The sequence below is a fragment of the Falco peregrinus genome, chromosome 10 (assembly GCF_023634155.1).
Source record: "Falco peregrinus isolate bFalPer1 chromosome 10, bFalPer1.pri, whole genome shotgun sequence".
Classification (NCBI taxonomy): domain Eukaryota; kingdom Metazoa; phylum Chordata; class Aves; order Falconiformes; family Falconidae; genus Falco; species Falco peregrinus.
This window is the reverse complement of record NC_073730.1, coordinates 5,881,835-5,897,662: the sequence shown is the minus strand read 5'-3', so window position 1 is coordinate 5,897,662 and position 15,828 is coordinate 5,881,835. Positions and strand designations below refer to the sequence as shown.

At 52.5% G+C, this 15,828-nt stretch overlaps 1 protein-coding gene across 1 annotated transcript in view; it reads right to left on the bottom strand.

The window, feature by feature from the left end:
- Positions 1-15,828, bottom strand: part of PAPPA2 (pappalysin 2) — a 96,325-nt gene that overhangs the window by 75,095 nt on the left and 5,402 nt on the right. Inside the window, exon 2 of the mRNA XM_055815858.1 lies at positions 13,936-14,998. Coding sequence (XP_055671833.1) covers positions 13,936-14,998 — 1,063 coding nt within the window. The remainder of the gene's footprint in view (positions 1-13,935; positions 14,999-15,828) is intronic.

The following is a 15,828-nucleotide window of genomic DNA, read 5'->3' as shown; positions in this document are numbered from 1 at the left end:
ATAGTTGATTTCTATACATCCAAAGTTCTTCTTAACGTAGAGTGAAGCCACAGTCGGGCATCAGTGAGTTGTCTTTGCATCTCATACCATGCCAGGGGACTTGGCTTTGAAAATCCATGTTAATTCCTCCCCACCAGCCTGCTCAGAGACTGTTTGCTTTCCTGCCACACGTTGCTTTCCTCTCTGGATCTTGTTAGAGCTCCATTGATGATTTACGTACAGGGCAAGAGAGCAGTGACCAGTTTTAAGGCTCTTTGCACATGGCACACTGATACTCATGTTTTGAGAGTTGCACCAAGGATGGTCACTCCATTTGTGTTGAATACATGAGGGTCTCAGGAGAGGTTTACCCCAAGCCATACTCTTGCTGCATGATGGGCATCCTCAGGACACCCATACCAATGGGTGCACACCCCCTCGCAGATCTTCTGACCTCACCTTCCAATACTATCTTCAGATACAGCCTCCTCTCGTGACTTCTTTCTGGAGGTTTTGCAAATTTGAGGTTTATTTTGGTGGTGCTCCAGCATCTGTATCATCAGCCACCCCTGAGATCTCTGGCCAGTGCCACAAGAGTGCGGAGCTCCCTCCTCTGAAGGAACAGGGATGTTCAGCAACAATTCCTTCAGCACAGATTAATCACGTGCACATCAGATGCTTGGATCATTGAAAAATCACTGGGTTTGTGACTTTTGTGCCCTGCTGCCTTACTGCCTCACTCAGCTATTCGCTGCCATGCATACAATGGGCACCACAGCTTGTCCAGCCCTAGGACATCTTAGGGGGAGGTAAGGTTTTTGAGAACCACTCATTTTGACCCAGGCACCAGAACTTTGTCCAAGTTGCATTTCAGTTTTCAAAAAAAATTCTGATGGTTATGCTTACTTGATAGACCTATAGACTCTCCTGAGGTCCTGGAGGAGCCTGTCCCATACTGCAGAAAGCACCAAGCCCAACCACCAATGATTCTAAATGGTCAAACGGTCTTGGTGCCCAACGCAGAAGCCATTACATTATGATCTCAGGATAAAGTCCCACAGCATTTGCTCTAGGGATAGATGTCTACACTCTCCCCAGGGACAGGAACCCACATGTTCCCCTTCACCTGCCTCTAATTAAATTCCTTTAAGAAGGGGGAACAAATCCACCACATTGCCTCCTCCATTCCCATCATAAATAACCACTCAACATCACCACATTGCTGGAAAGGAAGGGGCATCTATTCACGGTGGCCTCACCAGAGGAAGCATCTAGACATGGCCCCACAGCACAGACATCATCCCCAGCAAGAAAGGGCTTGGAGAGTGACAGGGCAGCAGGAAGAGAGACCGCTGGGCTGGGATCAGTGCACACGGCAGAGAAACCCCGGGCTGTGGGAGGGAGCAGAGGGCTGCAGTGAAGCTGATTGAAGGAGGCATGAAGGAAGACAAACAAGGGAAGCATGGCCTCTGGCTCGGCAGGGTCTACCTGACCTCTCTTCCAAGGGGCCACAGCAGCTTTCAGCCGACGCCAGCAGCCAGCCCGCATCCTGAGCGGTGCTGCTGTCTGGTGCAGACGGTGAGCAGCAAAGCCCTAATCGGAAAGGACAGCTGGATCGCAAAGCTCCTCCTGTGCTTCTTTGCCAAGATGTGGGAGCCAGGGCCGGGACTCTTTTCTTCTGCACTGCTGTTCCCCCATCCTCGGTGCATGCCCTGAAAACTAGAGCTGCTCTCACAGGGGACAACCGCCAACTGATGGGTCCCAGCCCTCTGGGTCACCTCCTGAGGTGAAGCTGCCAGAGCTCTAACCCACCATATCACCAGTGCTCAGCAGGGGCACACAGGACCCCTTTGCTGTGCAGTATATTTTAGGACTGGCACAGCTCTCGCCTCCCATGCTCGGAAGGCACCACCAGCAATGCTGCTGTGGGGCCGTCCACTCTTCCCACCCCTTCTCCTCCATATTGTCAAGCCCCTGCTCGCCAGCCCTCTATCTCGAGCTACTTCTTACCCAGCGGCAACCTGCAGAGATGCCCTGCCATCCCACCACATTCACACCCCCACAGCCTTATTTGGGGTCCACCACAACACCAGCAGCCTCAAAGGGCTTCCTTCCCAGGGCAGAGAGACTAGGACCTCATCTGTGCAAGGTCACCTTCCCAACAGCTTCCCTCATACAAACACAGAGCTGTAACATCCCTGTGTAATTCAACATGGAAAACCCTTGTGCCACCAGGAACAGACCCACAAATTCAATTTCTTACATTTCTGACATTACAAAATCATTTCTTACAGCACTTCAGCCCTAAAGCATCATTTGGTTCTGCCAAACAACCAAAGCCTGTACACACTTGAAAGTTAATACAAAATAAACCAAATGTTTCCCAAAAAGCTCCCACAGGAGGCTGGCTGTGAGCTTCTGTTAACACTACTGATTCACCCCATGAACCTTCCTTTTATCCCCTCAGGGAGGACAAATCCATGCAAGTCCCATAAACTTCCTGGCTTATGTGACAATTCTTGTGTTGCTTAAGCATAATGGGCCATCAGCTTTCCCCTGGGATAAATTTGTCCCGGCAATCTGCGTTTTAGTGCTCTACATCTTGGGGGAGTTGATAGCATTTGGGGTTTTTTTTAATGGGAGTCGGTAGCCATGATCAATTGTAAAAGCTCTATTTCCACGGAAATGGGTATTTAATAGATTTTTGAAAATGGTGGTTATTGACCCAATGGGCCTTAATGGCTTAAAAACCATCTGATTGTAGTATGTAAGAGTAAATGCGTATGATTTTCAAATGCGTACTGGAATAGGTAGTAAAAACCCTTTTAAATTGCAGGGACCTGGTCAGTAGGGAGTTTCCATTTGCTTGTTTGGCCTTTCTATTTGTATCAGAGTGAATCATGGCCACGTCTTCCTCAGAGAGGCTTACCGTTCCCTCACGGGTGAGATCATCTTAACACACACGACCCACCTGAGACCCATCAAGGTGCAGGGATGTCTTTCATTAGACTGGGCAGTGATGTAGAGTCAAGCTTCCAGAGCGGCAGGGCTCCCAGCTGCTCTCACGGTGGGAGCAGAGGACACATGGACCAACTTATGCTCCATGGATGATGCACCCCCATTGACCCCAGGGAGAGCTCCGTGGGAGCTGAAAAGCCACGTGTGCCTCAGACTCCTGGGTTTCAACTCAACCTACTGGGTGCCCAGTTGACAATCCTACAGAGGAGTGCCCAGGCAGAAATCTGTGTTTATCCTGGGGTTAGTGCACACACCCCAAAAACATCAATAGGAGTGAACTCCAAAGGAATGTGCTAATTACTAAGAAGTAACCCCAGCAGCAACGAACAGACTAAACACTGGTATTTATTTCATGGTGTCTGAGTCCTGACTAAACACACCCCCACCACTAAGACACATATTTAGGGTTATCAACCCCACCAACTCTCCAAGGTCTACAAAGGCTGTAGTTATTCCCCACCTCTGCCCATCACAGGGGCAACTCCCCTCCTCTGGCTGCCTTTTTCATGAGGAACACAGATGCCCAAGATTTTTATCTGTTTGAAACCAGACTGTGGGTTCAGGCATTGCAAAGTGGAGATCCCAAGCCATGCATGTGCAGGACAGCAAGGCTCAGTACACGCCACTGCCATAGAATAAGCCAGACAAAAATCGAGGACCAAAACCTCCCAGATTTTGAAGGGACATCTGTCTTCCCACTCCTTCTTAATTTCCCCTTCCAAAACCCAACGAAGCAGGAATTAGAGTTCAGAGCCACAGCCTGTTGCTTCTCTTCATCAGTGGAATAAGCAAAGGAGACAAATATTGCAGGTCAGCGCCTGCTTCCACCCCAGCGAGGTGTCCCTCACTGCCATCCCCAAGTACAAGTAGGTCCATAACACAGCGTCCCACCTGCTTGCAGCAGCACTCACCTCCACCCCCTGGACCCCAAGGGCACACGAGGAAGGAGCAATGCTGCTGAACAAGTGTAGGCTCTGAGGGCAAACCCCAGGGCTTGTGCTTGCCTGGGTGACAGGACCCTGCCCAGCTGGGCTTCCCAGCTGTGCCCAGCACTGACCCCTCACTCTCAGGAGGCACAAAGGAGGCTCAGACCACCACAGTGGCCTCAGAAAATGCATCATCATTCCTGCAGAGCACATGCCTGGACATCTGAAAGACCTAGCAGTGTTCCTAGCCAGTCAGGAAGCTACTGCACATCTACAAGGGCTGCAAGAAGACAGGAGCTGCCATCACAAGACATCATGCCTGAAAACAGGGAAACAGCAGTGCTTAGGGGAAGTTGATGGGAAGAATTCAAAAGCAGCAGAATTAAAGATCCAGTTTTGAACCATTTAGGGGAAGGAGCAGAGCCCCGCCAGGGAGAAAGGCAGCAAAGGAGCAGCTTGGGGAAGGAGTGGAGCCCAGCATTGCCCTGGGTGGCTGAGCTCCAAAGCCCAGCACAGGCAGCATCCCAGCTCCAGCGCACACCGCCATGCTTTGAAGCAGCTATCCACTGCGCAGGGCAAGCACTCGCCTTCTTTTGACAGTGTGGGTGCTGGCTGGTGAGGCACTGGCATTGCACAGAACATGTGTGAGAGATGTCAAACGAGAAGCGCTGGGGGAAATGGAGAAACATGTTTGCAGCCCCTTGCAGGTTTGCAAGGCAGAACTCAGCAGTGGCACGTTATTCTAGAGCAGGCTCCAAGCTAAACAAAGCCAGTTATGGTTTACTTTATGCCTGGATTGTTTATTTCAAAGCAAAATCAAAGACATCCCAGGCCAGGACCAAACCTTACAGCACTTTTTAGCTGTCTATGGTTGCATAGATAAGCCCTGTCCCGCCTAACCCACAAGAGTAGACCTGTAAATCAGCTTCTCTTACTTTTTGCAGCAAAGTTACAAAACAACATTCCAGGTTTCGGGAAGTCTTAAGGTCTCTGCAAACAAGCCAGTGCCCCAGGAGCCAGATTTCATTGACATTTTTTATAGCGCGTTTCATAATCTGCTGAGGAAAGGTAGAGGAGGTAACAGCGGTGGGTGCAGCGCTCCTGGCCTCCCCCAGCACTGTGTGGGCTTCACACGGCTGAGCAGCCTCAGTGCCAGGAAGCTCAGCAAAGCACCCCAGACAAAAGGGAACTGCATAAATGAGAGCACAATTTTTAACCTTGCATTTAGCCAGGACTAAGCAGCTTCATCTCCTTTCATTAAATGCCTCTCTTCCTCATCCAGGGACCAGGAGGCAGGAGGCCAGAGCCCCAGCATCAATGGCAGCACCTCATTGCTGCATAACTGCAAGGCAAGATGTCCCAGACTTCTGTGCCTCAGTTTCCCAAGCTGAAGACCTAGGATTATCATTGACCACAACACAGGCAGGTGTTTGCAAACATCTTAGATGACATGACCTTTGCCGCGCAGGGTTTTGAAAGAAGCCTAGTCAAGTTAAGCACCCACATCCCACTGCTGTTCAATGGAAAATAAGCATCCAGGTTTCATCAGGTGCCTCCTCCTTTCCCACCCACCTCCCACAGCATCCTCCATAGGACAGATCTCACAGAGCTGGTGGGAAAGAGGGAGAGCTGTGGACTGGATGAGCGTGGTGAAGATGACCCTGCAGCACATGCACCAGCGAGGATGTGCTACACTACTAACGAAAGCTCCAGCCAAGGAGCTGGCAACGATGCACATCACCACCAGTATCATCATCAGCGCTAGGTCTCGAGAGACAGAGTGCATGTGGAGCTCTGTGCTAGGACCGGTTGAGGCTGGAGAGAAACATGGACTAACTTGTAGCAGGAGACAGCTCGGTCCCCTCCGGAAAGAAGGCATGGCTGGTACAGAGGGGCAAGACCACAAACTGGTTTCTACATGCATGGGGGCTGCAGAGCCCCTAGCTTGAGCTGAACTCCAAAAATTGTTCTGGTGCCCACCAAGTACCAAGCAAAGGTCAGTCTCTTCTTCATCCAGCCTCCCTGACTAGCGGGGTAGCAGGAAAGGAAAGACGGGCACTGCAAGGCTGGGGAAGGATGAGTGATGCAGGCGGCAATGGGCACGCCCATCCATCAGTGGGGCAGTATGGGCTGGCAGAAGACCAGGCTGCCACCCTTCCAGTCTCTGACCTGCCTCATCTGTTCAGACTGGAATCTGCTGGGCACTGGCAGAAGGACCCTTTAAAAGGGCTGACAACAGTGGATCGATTTGCTGAGCAGGAATGATGCTCCCAGGGGCATTAAGCTAACAGTGCCTAGCTCTGCAGGGGGAACCATGCAGCCCTGTGGTCAATAACCCCACCTCAGGCACTCTTCACTGTGGTGGGAACATCCAGTCTTGCTAAAAGATCCAGAACTTTGCTAATTCACCCTGGACTTCTCACCAAAGGAGAAAAACTTGCAGCCTTGATATCAGTCAGGAAAGGGATCGAGACAGAGAAAAGGAGGAAAAGAAATCTAATCAAGCCAAAATCTCTCCACTGCTTTTTATGTATTTTTTTTTCTTTTAAGGGGAAAAACCAAGTCCCAAGCCTCCAACTTATTTTTAGGTCCAGGCAATTGGGTGTCCCAGTCGGAGCGCGGTGCGCACAAGCCAGCATTCTAAAAATGCCTTCCTCGTGGATATAAAAAGGACGTGAGATAATTTATTGGGGAAGTTTTGTAATGTAACGATCATACACTAACCACAAATAAAAGAAAAAAAATCCGAGGCTTTCTCTGGTCCCCAGTACAACCCTTGGCAGGCAACAGTCGCAAAGGGTGAGCATCCTTGCCCTCCCCCAAAGCCTCCCAGCAATGTCCCATGCCTCACACCATCCTGGTGAGTTTGGGCTCTGCTGGCCCCATCCCCCCTCGCCCCATCACCCTCTGCAAAGGGGCAATTTGATTTCCTAAATAATGGTGGTGGCTGGGCCAAGGAAAACTAAAAGCAGTATGTTCACTTAATGACTCCAATGGCCGCAGCTCAGCCTGCCAACCCAAACGGGGATTAAATCATCCCAGAGACCCCGTCAATGCCAAGATGACGGTGTCCCACCGGCTGGCTGCCGAGCCTCTCACCACCCTGCCGTTTCGGTTCCTGGGGTCTCGCTAGCCAGGCCAGAGTCTTGGCTGGCATCCTCCATCCATGGGCAAGGGTACAGTCGGACAAGGAGGAGCCCTGGGGAGGGATGAACATCAAGACAAAGAGCGACACTCCCCCAGCCATCAAACACATGCTGTTCCTTCACAATTGCCACCCTGATACAATCGGCCCCCCTCAAGTGAGCCCCCAAGGCAGTGGTGTTTGCTAGAACAATAGCTCACATCTGGGACAGCTGTTTTCCCCGAAAGCACCCAGGCTGCCTACAGCCACTGGGCAGGGATCGTCTCCCCTCATCCACACACAGATTGTGCTCTCCCTCTCCTGAGAGGACATGGTCACCCCTGGGGGGACCTGGCAGGTTCCTTGAGGAACACTCTGCCTGGCAGCTCCATCCCCACAGGAAGGCTTGCAGGAGCCAGCAAAACTCATCCTCCAGGAGAGGCTTATTGAAAATTAACTCCCGAGTCTTCTACCTTGGGAAGAAAAGGAACCAATTACTGGAGATTTTCTTTTCTACATTCAGCACCCCAACATGCATGGAAAAAGATTTGGGCACATCAGCAGTATGCTGCAGCTCGCTACACAGAGCAAGCTGCGTTGACTAGCACCAACCACCCCTTGGACCTGGACACCTGTACATCCTCATGCTCCTCTGCTTCCTGGGGTAACATGAGAGAACTCTGGTCCCACCAGGAGCCATTGTGCTGAGCCCTCTACTTTTGACTAGTGTCCCCAAAACCTTGCATAGTCCCTTGGATGGCTGCACCTTGGTGTCACCTCCACCCTGGAAAGCAGTCCCTCTAGGCTGATGCCATTTTAGAGGGGCCAAGTCATACCCTGATCTTGCCACATGTGCCCTAGAGAGTGTGCCTCCATGCTGGAGCTCCCATCACCACCTCCTCTGCCACTCCCAACCTTCTCCTCATAGACCTCTCATCATTCGAGATTCCAGCCCACAACTACCCTTTCCTTTTATCTATCAACCCACCCTGGAAAGGTTAGAAACTCCCTCTCTCACCCCTTCATGAGATGAAAAGCCCTAAAGAGGCCTTTGGAGTACCCAGCTCATAGCCTCATTTATAATAACGTTTGAGAGATGCAAGGGACACAAGGACAGACAAGTGCATCAGATGGAAGGAAAGGAGCAGCCTTCACAGCAAGCAAGGAAACAGAAAGAAAAAATAGGACTATTAAGCAAACAAAATATATCTTGCAGGGACAGCAAAGGCAGCAGCCAGAGGCCAAGGTGGGCAGTTCCCCAGCAGCATAAATGCAAACATGCTGCAGAGCTGGCCAGGTCCACAGTGCAGGCACGGTCTCACCACCCTGAGTCCTGCCTCTTGGAGCAAAATCCCACTGCTGATATGACCTTTGGCACAAAGCAAAAGACACTTGCTATGGAGTAATCCATGCCAAATACCCTCCAATCTACTTTGAGAAAGTCAAAAGCAAATTTGGAGTCTTTGTCTCCAGGCTAGGACACTGGGCAAGCTGAGTCACCGAGAGGGAAATTCATAGAATCATGGAATGGTTTGGGTTGGAAGGGACCTTCAAGATCGTGCAGTTCCAACCCCCTTGCCATGGGGACACACACCTTCCACTAAACATAGCCTCCAAGTCCCAACATGAGCAAGCAACTTAGTAGACATCCTGCCAATCCAACAATCCTTTCCATCTTTGCCAAGTATTGAAAGCAGCAATCAATGGGAAAGCTCAGAAAGATTGGGCTTTCCTACAAGTAAAGAATAAGGGGTTTTTAGGAGCTCCAATCCAACCACTCTCATGAAACTTTAAAGCATCCACCAAGAAACCACCAGACTCCATCAAAAATCCCTGTTTGTTACTGCACCTCCCCAGTCCCAGCAGGTCTACTAGAGAGAAGCAATAAGCCCAGAAACCAGTGAACCCACCACTTTGGTGTCCCTAGAGGACCCATACCCTCATCACCACACTTACAAGCCCTAAGACCTGAGTCCAATGCTAGAGGCTTGGTCCTTTGGGAACACGAAGCCAATATTTGGGTACAGGCCAGGGGGATTCCAAGAGGTGGCAGAGAGCGCCAAAGCTCCAATCCTGAGCAGGGGCATCTCTTAACTATGCTTTCCTTGTAGGAGCATTAGGCAAGCAAATAGTCTCTTCCACACCACACTTGTGAGTTAGATGGTTTGCAGATAACACACCCTCTCCAATCCATCCTTCAAGTGACCAACAACCACAAGCAACAAATTAAGGTGTTTGCAGACACCTACCCATTGAATCTGTGCTCTGCAACAGTGTTAGAGACCTCAGGTTTTATCCCCAGGGCTTATAATTTTGAAATGACATCACACATACCTGCCCTCTTTTATAGTGAGAAAGATCTGCTGAGGTTTCCTGTAGCAAGAAAAGGTGGAAAGGAAGTGAGCAGCTAATTTGGATGTTGTTTTACCATCTGGTTGGGATTAAAGCCTGGGCAGGTCAGCTATTGCCCCAAGATACCATCCTGCTCTCAAACTGACACCTGCTATGCTATCAGTACAACCACATTCAGCTGAACACCTCCTGACAATGGGCTGCTCCAGTGCTGAAGAACAGCTCGGAGTGATTTGTTCATCCTCGGGGGTTGTCCACAAAGGACACTCAGTGAGTTAATCTGGACTGGCTTTTGAAGACACCACTTAAACAGCAGAGGCTCCCAAGCAGCTTTAACCCAATTAAGCATCCTTCCCTTAGGACGGGAGGCCAGCTAAGCTTGCATTAAAGCCCATCAAGTGTCTTGTTAATCAGGTACTCTTTAATATCACAGCTGTGGTCATCCCTGTGGAGGCCACCAAGGGGCTGGAAACGCCTTGTCATTTTTCACCTCCTTTTGTCACTTGGGTGTTTTCTGCCATTACTTTGGGTACTGAGATGAAAGGCTCAGCTCTCCACTTTGCTCTCCAGGCTCTTCTCCAGTTTTTCTCTTCGCATTAACTGTGTCACACACCAGACTCTCATTGACTAACTGCCGGAGGGGGACCCTCACTGGGTGTTAATTGCTGTTAATGAGCTGTTGCTGCTTTCCTTCCAAGAGCACCAATTACAACAGCACTCAGGCAGTGCAAGAAGATGCATGTCTGCAGCAAATCAAGGCAAATTTTACTCCAGACCCTGGCATTACACTACCAGAAACTCCTGGAAAATGCTTGAAATCAGGAGGAGACTGGGTGAAGGATGACAGCAGGCAGCTCTCCTGCCACTGCCTGGCCCCTTGTTCTTCATGTGGTGGGTCAGGGCGAATAAGAAGTCCCTGACTTGCTTCCTATGGCTCCTGTTGTGGTGCCTTGCGGGGATGTCTACACTCAGCTGCTCACCTGAGCTCTCCCTCGAGTCTCCCTCACCCACAAGAACACAGCCCCACTGGTGGATTGTACACAGGGGTGGTGGCCCAGCTGGCTTAGAGCATAGTGGGACTTGTGTCCCACATGCTACTAAAGGAGGTGCAAGAATGACTCAACGAGATGGCTTGATGGTCTGGGTGTTGTGCACAGCAACGCCGCCATCATTTCACAATCATTTCCTACCCCAGAGCTGGGGGCAGCTCCTACCTCAGCTGCAGCGGGGTCTATCCCTACCAGAGCTTTATAATTCTTCCTTCCCAAGCCCATTTCCCTCGCCTGCTAAGCATGGGCGAGGGTATACACTAGCACGAACTGTGGCCCTGGAAGTATGCTGAGATGTCCACCAGCTAAGAAGCACTAGAGCTACTGCTGTTCCTAAGGCTTCTCACTCCGGTTGGCCTTTCCCAAAGCTGCAGCCCAAGGAAAGGAGATTTTAAATGAGGGATGTGCTAAGATGGTAAAAGCTTTTGCATGAGCACTTAAGGTCATGTGAGTTAAGACAAGGTATCGAGACCCTTCACCAAAACAAACTGAATCTGTTTACAATGCTAGTAAGAAATTGCGCAGTGTCTCACTCTTCCTCGTTTGGATTATTTTCAGCTGTATTAAGAAACATTTGCATCCAAACCACTCTTCCTGAGAGCCTGGAAATGAAATACAGCAGAAGTGATCTACTCCATGAAAACAGATCCCAACATTTTTGTCTTGCCACCTTGATCTGAAAGGAGATCTGGAGAGCGCTGTCTGCAGTGGGGTTTCCCTCTCCCTCGGCTCTCCCAGATCTGCAGCTCCCTCCTGGGCTCTGAAACACAGGTCTGCCACAGCTATGAAAAAGCACAGGCATCTTGGTGGGGCAGCAGCCAGCTCGCTCCCCTCCAGTTACAGACCGAAAACTGTTGTTCCCATTGAAGCACCTGACTCCTGTTGCACCGCGTTTCCGCAGTCTGTTAAATTTTATTTCACGTTATTTCTCCTGTTTTGGCTTCCACCCTAAAAACCTTCTCTAACTTCCCCAGCTGCCTTGCTCCTTATAAAAGTTCATTTAAGTGTAATACCGTACGAGCAAACCCAAAGCTCTGCCTGAACAAAACACCTTGCGCTAAGGTTGCCTGGTTGTATATCTCGGGATTCATCCACCAGCTTTGGGGGGATCAACACTGACCTGGCCATGCCCTTGTTTTTTCCCAAACCCACGTTACCAATTTCCCAGTGGTTCTCCCACAAACATATAGATTAATCCCCAGGAGCCAGGGTACCCTCAGCAGAGATGAGCCCCGGCGGGGGGGCGGGGGGGGTATCTACCAGCACCTCTGAAGAAGCCACCCAAAGGCAGGTCAGAATTGCTCAGCAGCAATTCTGTGTCTAAATTCAGGATTCAACTCAAGCCCCCAGGTTTCCCAAATGCCAGGCACACTGGATTACGTTTTTCAGAGCTTAGCCTACAAACTGTCAATCTCATCTTCTGCACAGGCCAATGAGGTCTGCGGAAAGAAAATTGCAAAAGATTTGTTATTTCCCTAGTGTTCCCATTTTCCCATTCCTTTCCCACAGAAGCAAGGTTTTTGTTTTTGTTTTGTTTTCTTTTCTTTTCTTTCCCAGCTTTCAGGGGAAAATACTGACAAATGGAAGCCCTGATTCATACCAGCAAAAATTTGGCCTTTTTTAATTTAAGGTGGAACCCTTCTTGTCTGAGGGTGAAAACATTTCTCTAACTACACCCAGAGAGCAAGGACCGAAGCAAAGGCGAGCGGCGCTGGTTGCTCGTGGCCAGCACCAGCAGAGCTGTTGCACAGGCAGGAGAGCCACCGTGCAGGCAGGGCAGGACAGCTGCCCAGCTCCCTGTGCTCAGGAAAGCGCTGCCCATGCTCGCTCACAGGGATGGGAAACAAGGGAGGCACAGGGCGGTGATGGTGCTTGTCACCAAAGAGACTTCCAGGGGTGGGAAAACATCTTCTGACTGGGTGCTCAGGCAGAGGCATGGTGTGAGGCTCTGTGGCCAGGGGGATGTGTTGGAAGAAAGGCTCCCCATCCTCCTCCCGTGTTTTCTCAGATGTCCGAAGGATGTGTGAGAAAGGCTCAGGAAGGGAGGAAGGGAAGCGCTGCTCCTCTCCCATCACCACCGCCCGAGCAGAGACACCTCCATCCCTCCTCCCTCTGTGTCCCACTTGGGAAGCACCAGAGAGAAGAAGCAGGCTTGGGAAGAAAGGATTTATGGCCACAGCCTACCTGCTCCCACAGCCTAGGGGAAAAAAAGTGAAGGAGAAAGAAGATCAAAGGAACAATATGTTCCTAAAACCCTTTCTTGCAGCTTTTCTCCCCAGGTGCTGCCACCTGCACTGCACCTCTCCCGCTCCAGTAGTCATCTCTGCCCATCACTGGGAGCCAGCAACAGGGAATGAGCAATTTGCTCTGACACTGAGACAGAAACAGCTTAAAAAAAAAAAAAAAAAAAAAAAAAAGGAAAAGCCATGACTTTTTTTTTCCCTTCCCCTTCTCCAGCCAGAAAGCACATTTGGCAGAGCCCTGAGTGCTGGAAGCCATCAGCGGGGCTGCTGGCACTTCAGAGGCTCTGAGGAGGAGGGCAGGTGTGTGCAAGCCACTGACCGCACTGAGGACACTGTCCCTGCTGCCCCGGAGTCCCCCATCATGCTGGGGGATCCCCTTCTCCATCCTGCCTCAGCTGCTGCCTCCAAAGGGCCGCAGGGAAAGCAAGGGTCCCCTAACACCATGGGTTGATGCTCCATGGAGTAATGTGGGTTTTGCAGGGGTTTGCACCTGTGGCACAAGGTAAAGGTACACGTCCTCCTCCAGCACTGAGCAGCCACCCCATGCCTTTGACTGAAGAGGGGGATTTTCTCCCCCCCCACCATTTCGCTTTGAGGTGTGGGGTTCGATCAGCCCCTGCCTGTGCCCAGCCAAGGACATCACCCTGGCAGCATCACTCCCCAGGGTGAGGTTTGGGGAGGCTCCCACACAGCAACCCACACCTTACCAAATCCTGCCACTCACACCTAGCAGTGTCACCTCCTTCTTCCCCCCCCCCCCCCCCCCAGCACTCAGGCAAAGGCATTTTGAATATAGATTCAGAAATCAGGCTTTTAGACAGGTCCGGGGAAGGTGGGGAAGGGGCAGCAATCACCCGCTTGCATCCCATGCAGGGGGCTTAGGGGGAGCAGCACCTTTTGCACGGGGCGGCTCTGCCCCACCCTGGGAATGCCCACAGTCCTACTGGTGTGTCACCAGAGACTGGCAGCTCTGCACTGGGAACCCCCTGTCTGGGGGAGGGGGTGTCCCCATCAGCCCATCCTCATTTTGGTGGGGAAAAACATTTAACGGCAGGGCATCACAGAGGGATTTACTCGCCATCGATGGCAAGCACACCCATCCTGGAGGAAAATGCCCCTCTGCCTTCCTACACCACAAAGCCACCAGTAAAGGAGCAACACCCAGGTGCAGAATGGGTGTCAGGAAGAGGGTGTACCCCATCCCCTGATGTGCCACCCCCCCACCACCCAAGCCTTGCACCTACCGCTGAGGTGAGTCAGGGTCGAAGCAGGTTCTGGCCACGTCGGTGGCCCGTGGGTCGCAGCAGTCACCATCATCGAAGTCGTCCAACATGTTGTTGCACTCCATGTGGCAGACGCCATCGCGGCGCTTCCAGGAGAAGCAGCGGCCAGGCCGGCGGCAGTCCCCGCCATCGTAGCCAGTCAAGGGATGCTCGCACTCGGGGTCACAGCGCTCGTTGCCCACCTTGCTGGGCTCGCAGCCCAGGAGGATGGCACGGCGGCGCAGGGAGGAGTTGCGTACCTCCAGCAAGCTGAGCTGCCAGGAGATGTTGTAGGGTCGGAAAGCTTCACTCAGTGCCTGATGTTGCCACCAAACCTGCTCCTGGCTGACCGTTGGCCGCCCACCATCATCCTCCGCCAGGTTCACCACCCGGTACCGCACCACCTTCCCGCTCCGCAGCGGCCAGTGCTGGTTGTAGTGGGAGACCAGCTCCACATTATCACAGGCAGTCTGCCCGCAGGCAGGGGGGCCCAGTGGCTGTAGGACAGGGGACAGCAGGGATGGCAGCACCCGCTGCTGGGGGAAGGCACCCTCCCGAAAAGGCATCCAGAGCTCCTCCAGGGTGGCGAAGCCAGTGGCCAGAGCCAGCCCTGCCGCCCCCCCGGCTGCCCCCTCTAGGAAGGGACGCTGGAGATGGGGCTGGGACAGGGCGCCTTGCCACAGGGCCAGCCCAGCCAGGTGTCCCCGGAAAGCATGCGCGGTCCCCCAGGCGTCCCCCCCCAGCAGCAGCGTGCGGCAGGAGGCCATGAAGGTGCTGTGCAGGGGTCCCCGCTGTGCGCCAGCACGGCCCACCCGTGCCCCGTCCACGTAGAGGGCCATCCACCGCCCGTCGTAGCTGGCAGCCAGGTGGGTCCATGCCTCGGGGCGGTAGCGGTGGTAGGCGGTCACCTCAGTGGCGGTGGCTGCCCGGTCCGTGCGGAGGGAGAAGAAGAAACGGGCATCCTTCTTGCCACCGAGCTGCAAGGCGCGGATGCCCAGTGCCCAGCCCTTATCGCTGGCCGTGTGCGAGCAGTTGTCAAAGACACCTACAGTGGGGATGGGGATGGAGAGAGAGGAGAGCTGGTGAGGACCAGAGAGCATTGCAGCTCCTCCCCGGCACACGAGCCGGGTCCTTGGCAGCAGGACAGCTCTTGGCAGGGCTGCAGGGAGGCTCCCGCTGCCGTGGGTAAATGAAGGTGGCCAGAGGCTGGGCAATAGGTGCTGCACCAGGGGGGACTCCTCATCCCCCGTCCAAAATCATTTGGATGAGCAGGTGGAATAGCCAAGAGGGACAGCAGGGCCAGAAAGGTGGGATTGGAGAGGGGAGGAAGAGCCTGGACGGGAGGAGAGGCTGAAGAGCAAGGTGTTTCTGAGCTGCTCTCTGCAGGAGCACTCCTGCGGGATGGGATTAGAGGCTAAGCTTTTTATCTGCAGGCCAAAGCTTTTAAGAATTAGAGCACAGCAACCCAAAGCAAAACAGCCTCCTCCAGGGACTGCTTCCCCGACAGCTTCCAGGCAGATTTACAGCTTTCCTTTATGCTCCAGTTTTCCTCCTAGTCATGCATCCAGCGCAGGCGGGCGAGGGTCAGAGGGGATGCACTCCCTCCAGCCAAGCAGGTGCACTCCTCAGCCCCTAAGGTCTCCCGAGCATAAATCCAGCCCCAGGAATAGCTTTGGGATCAGCCTCTCCCTGTGTGCCCAAGCATGTTGCAAACCTGTGTTTTAGGCTGGGCAAGACCTGGAGCTCTGCTGACTTTCCCCAAAACTCAGGCTGCTGAGCACCCATGGTCAAGAACCAGAGGCTCACAGGCACCGAACGCCCTTGGGAATGAATGGCCATAAGGCACAAATACTGGCAAGGGCAAAAGGACCCACT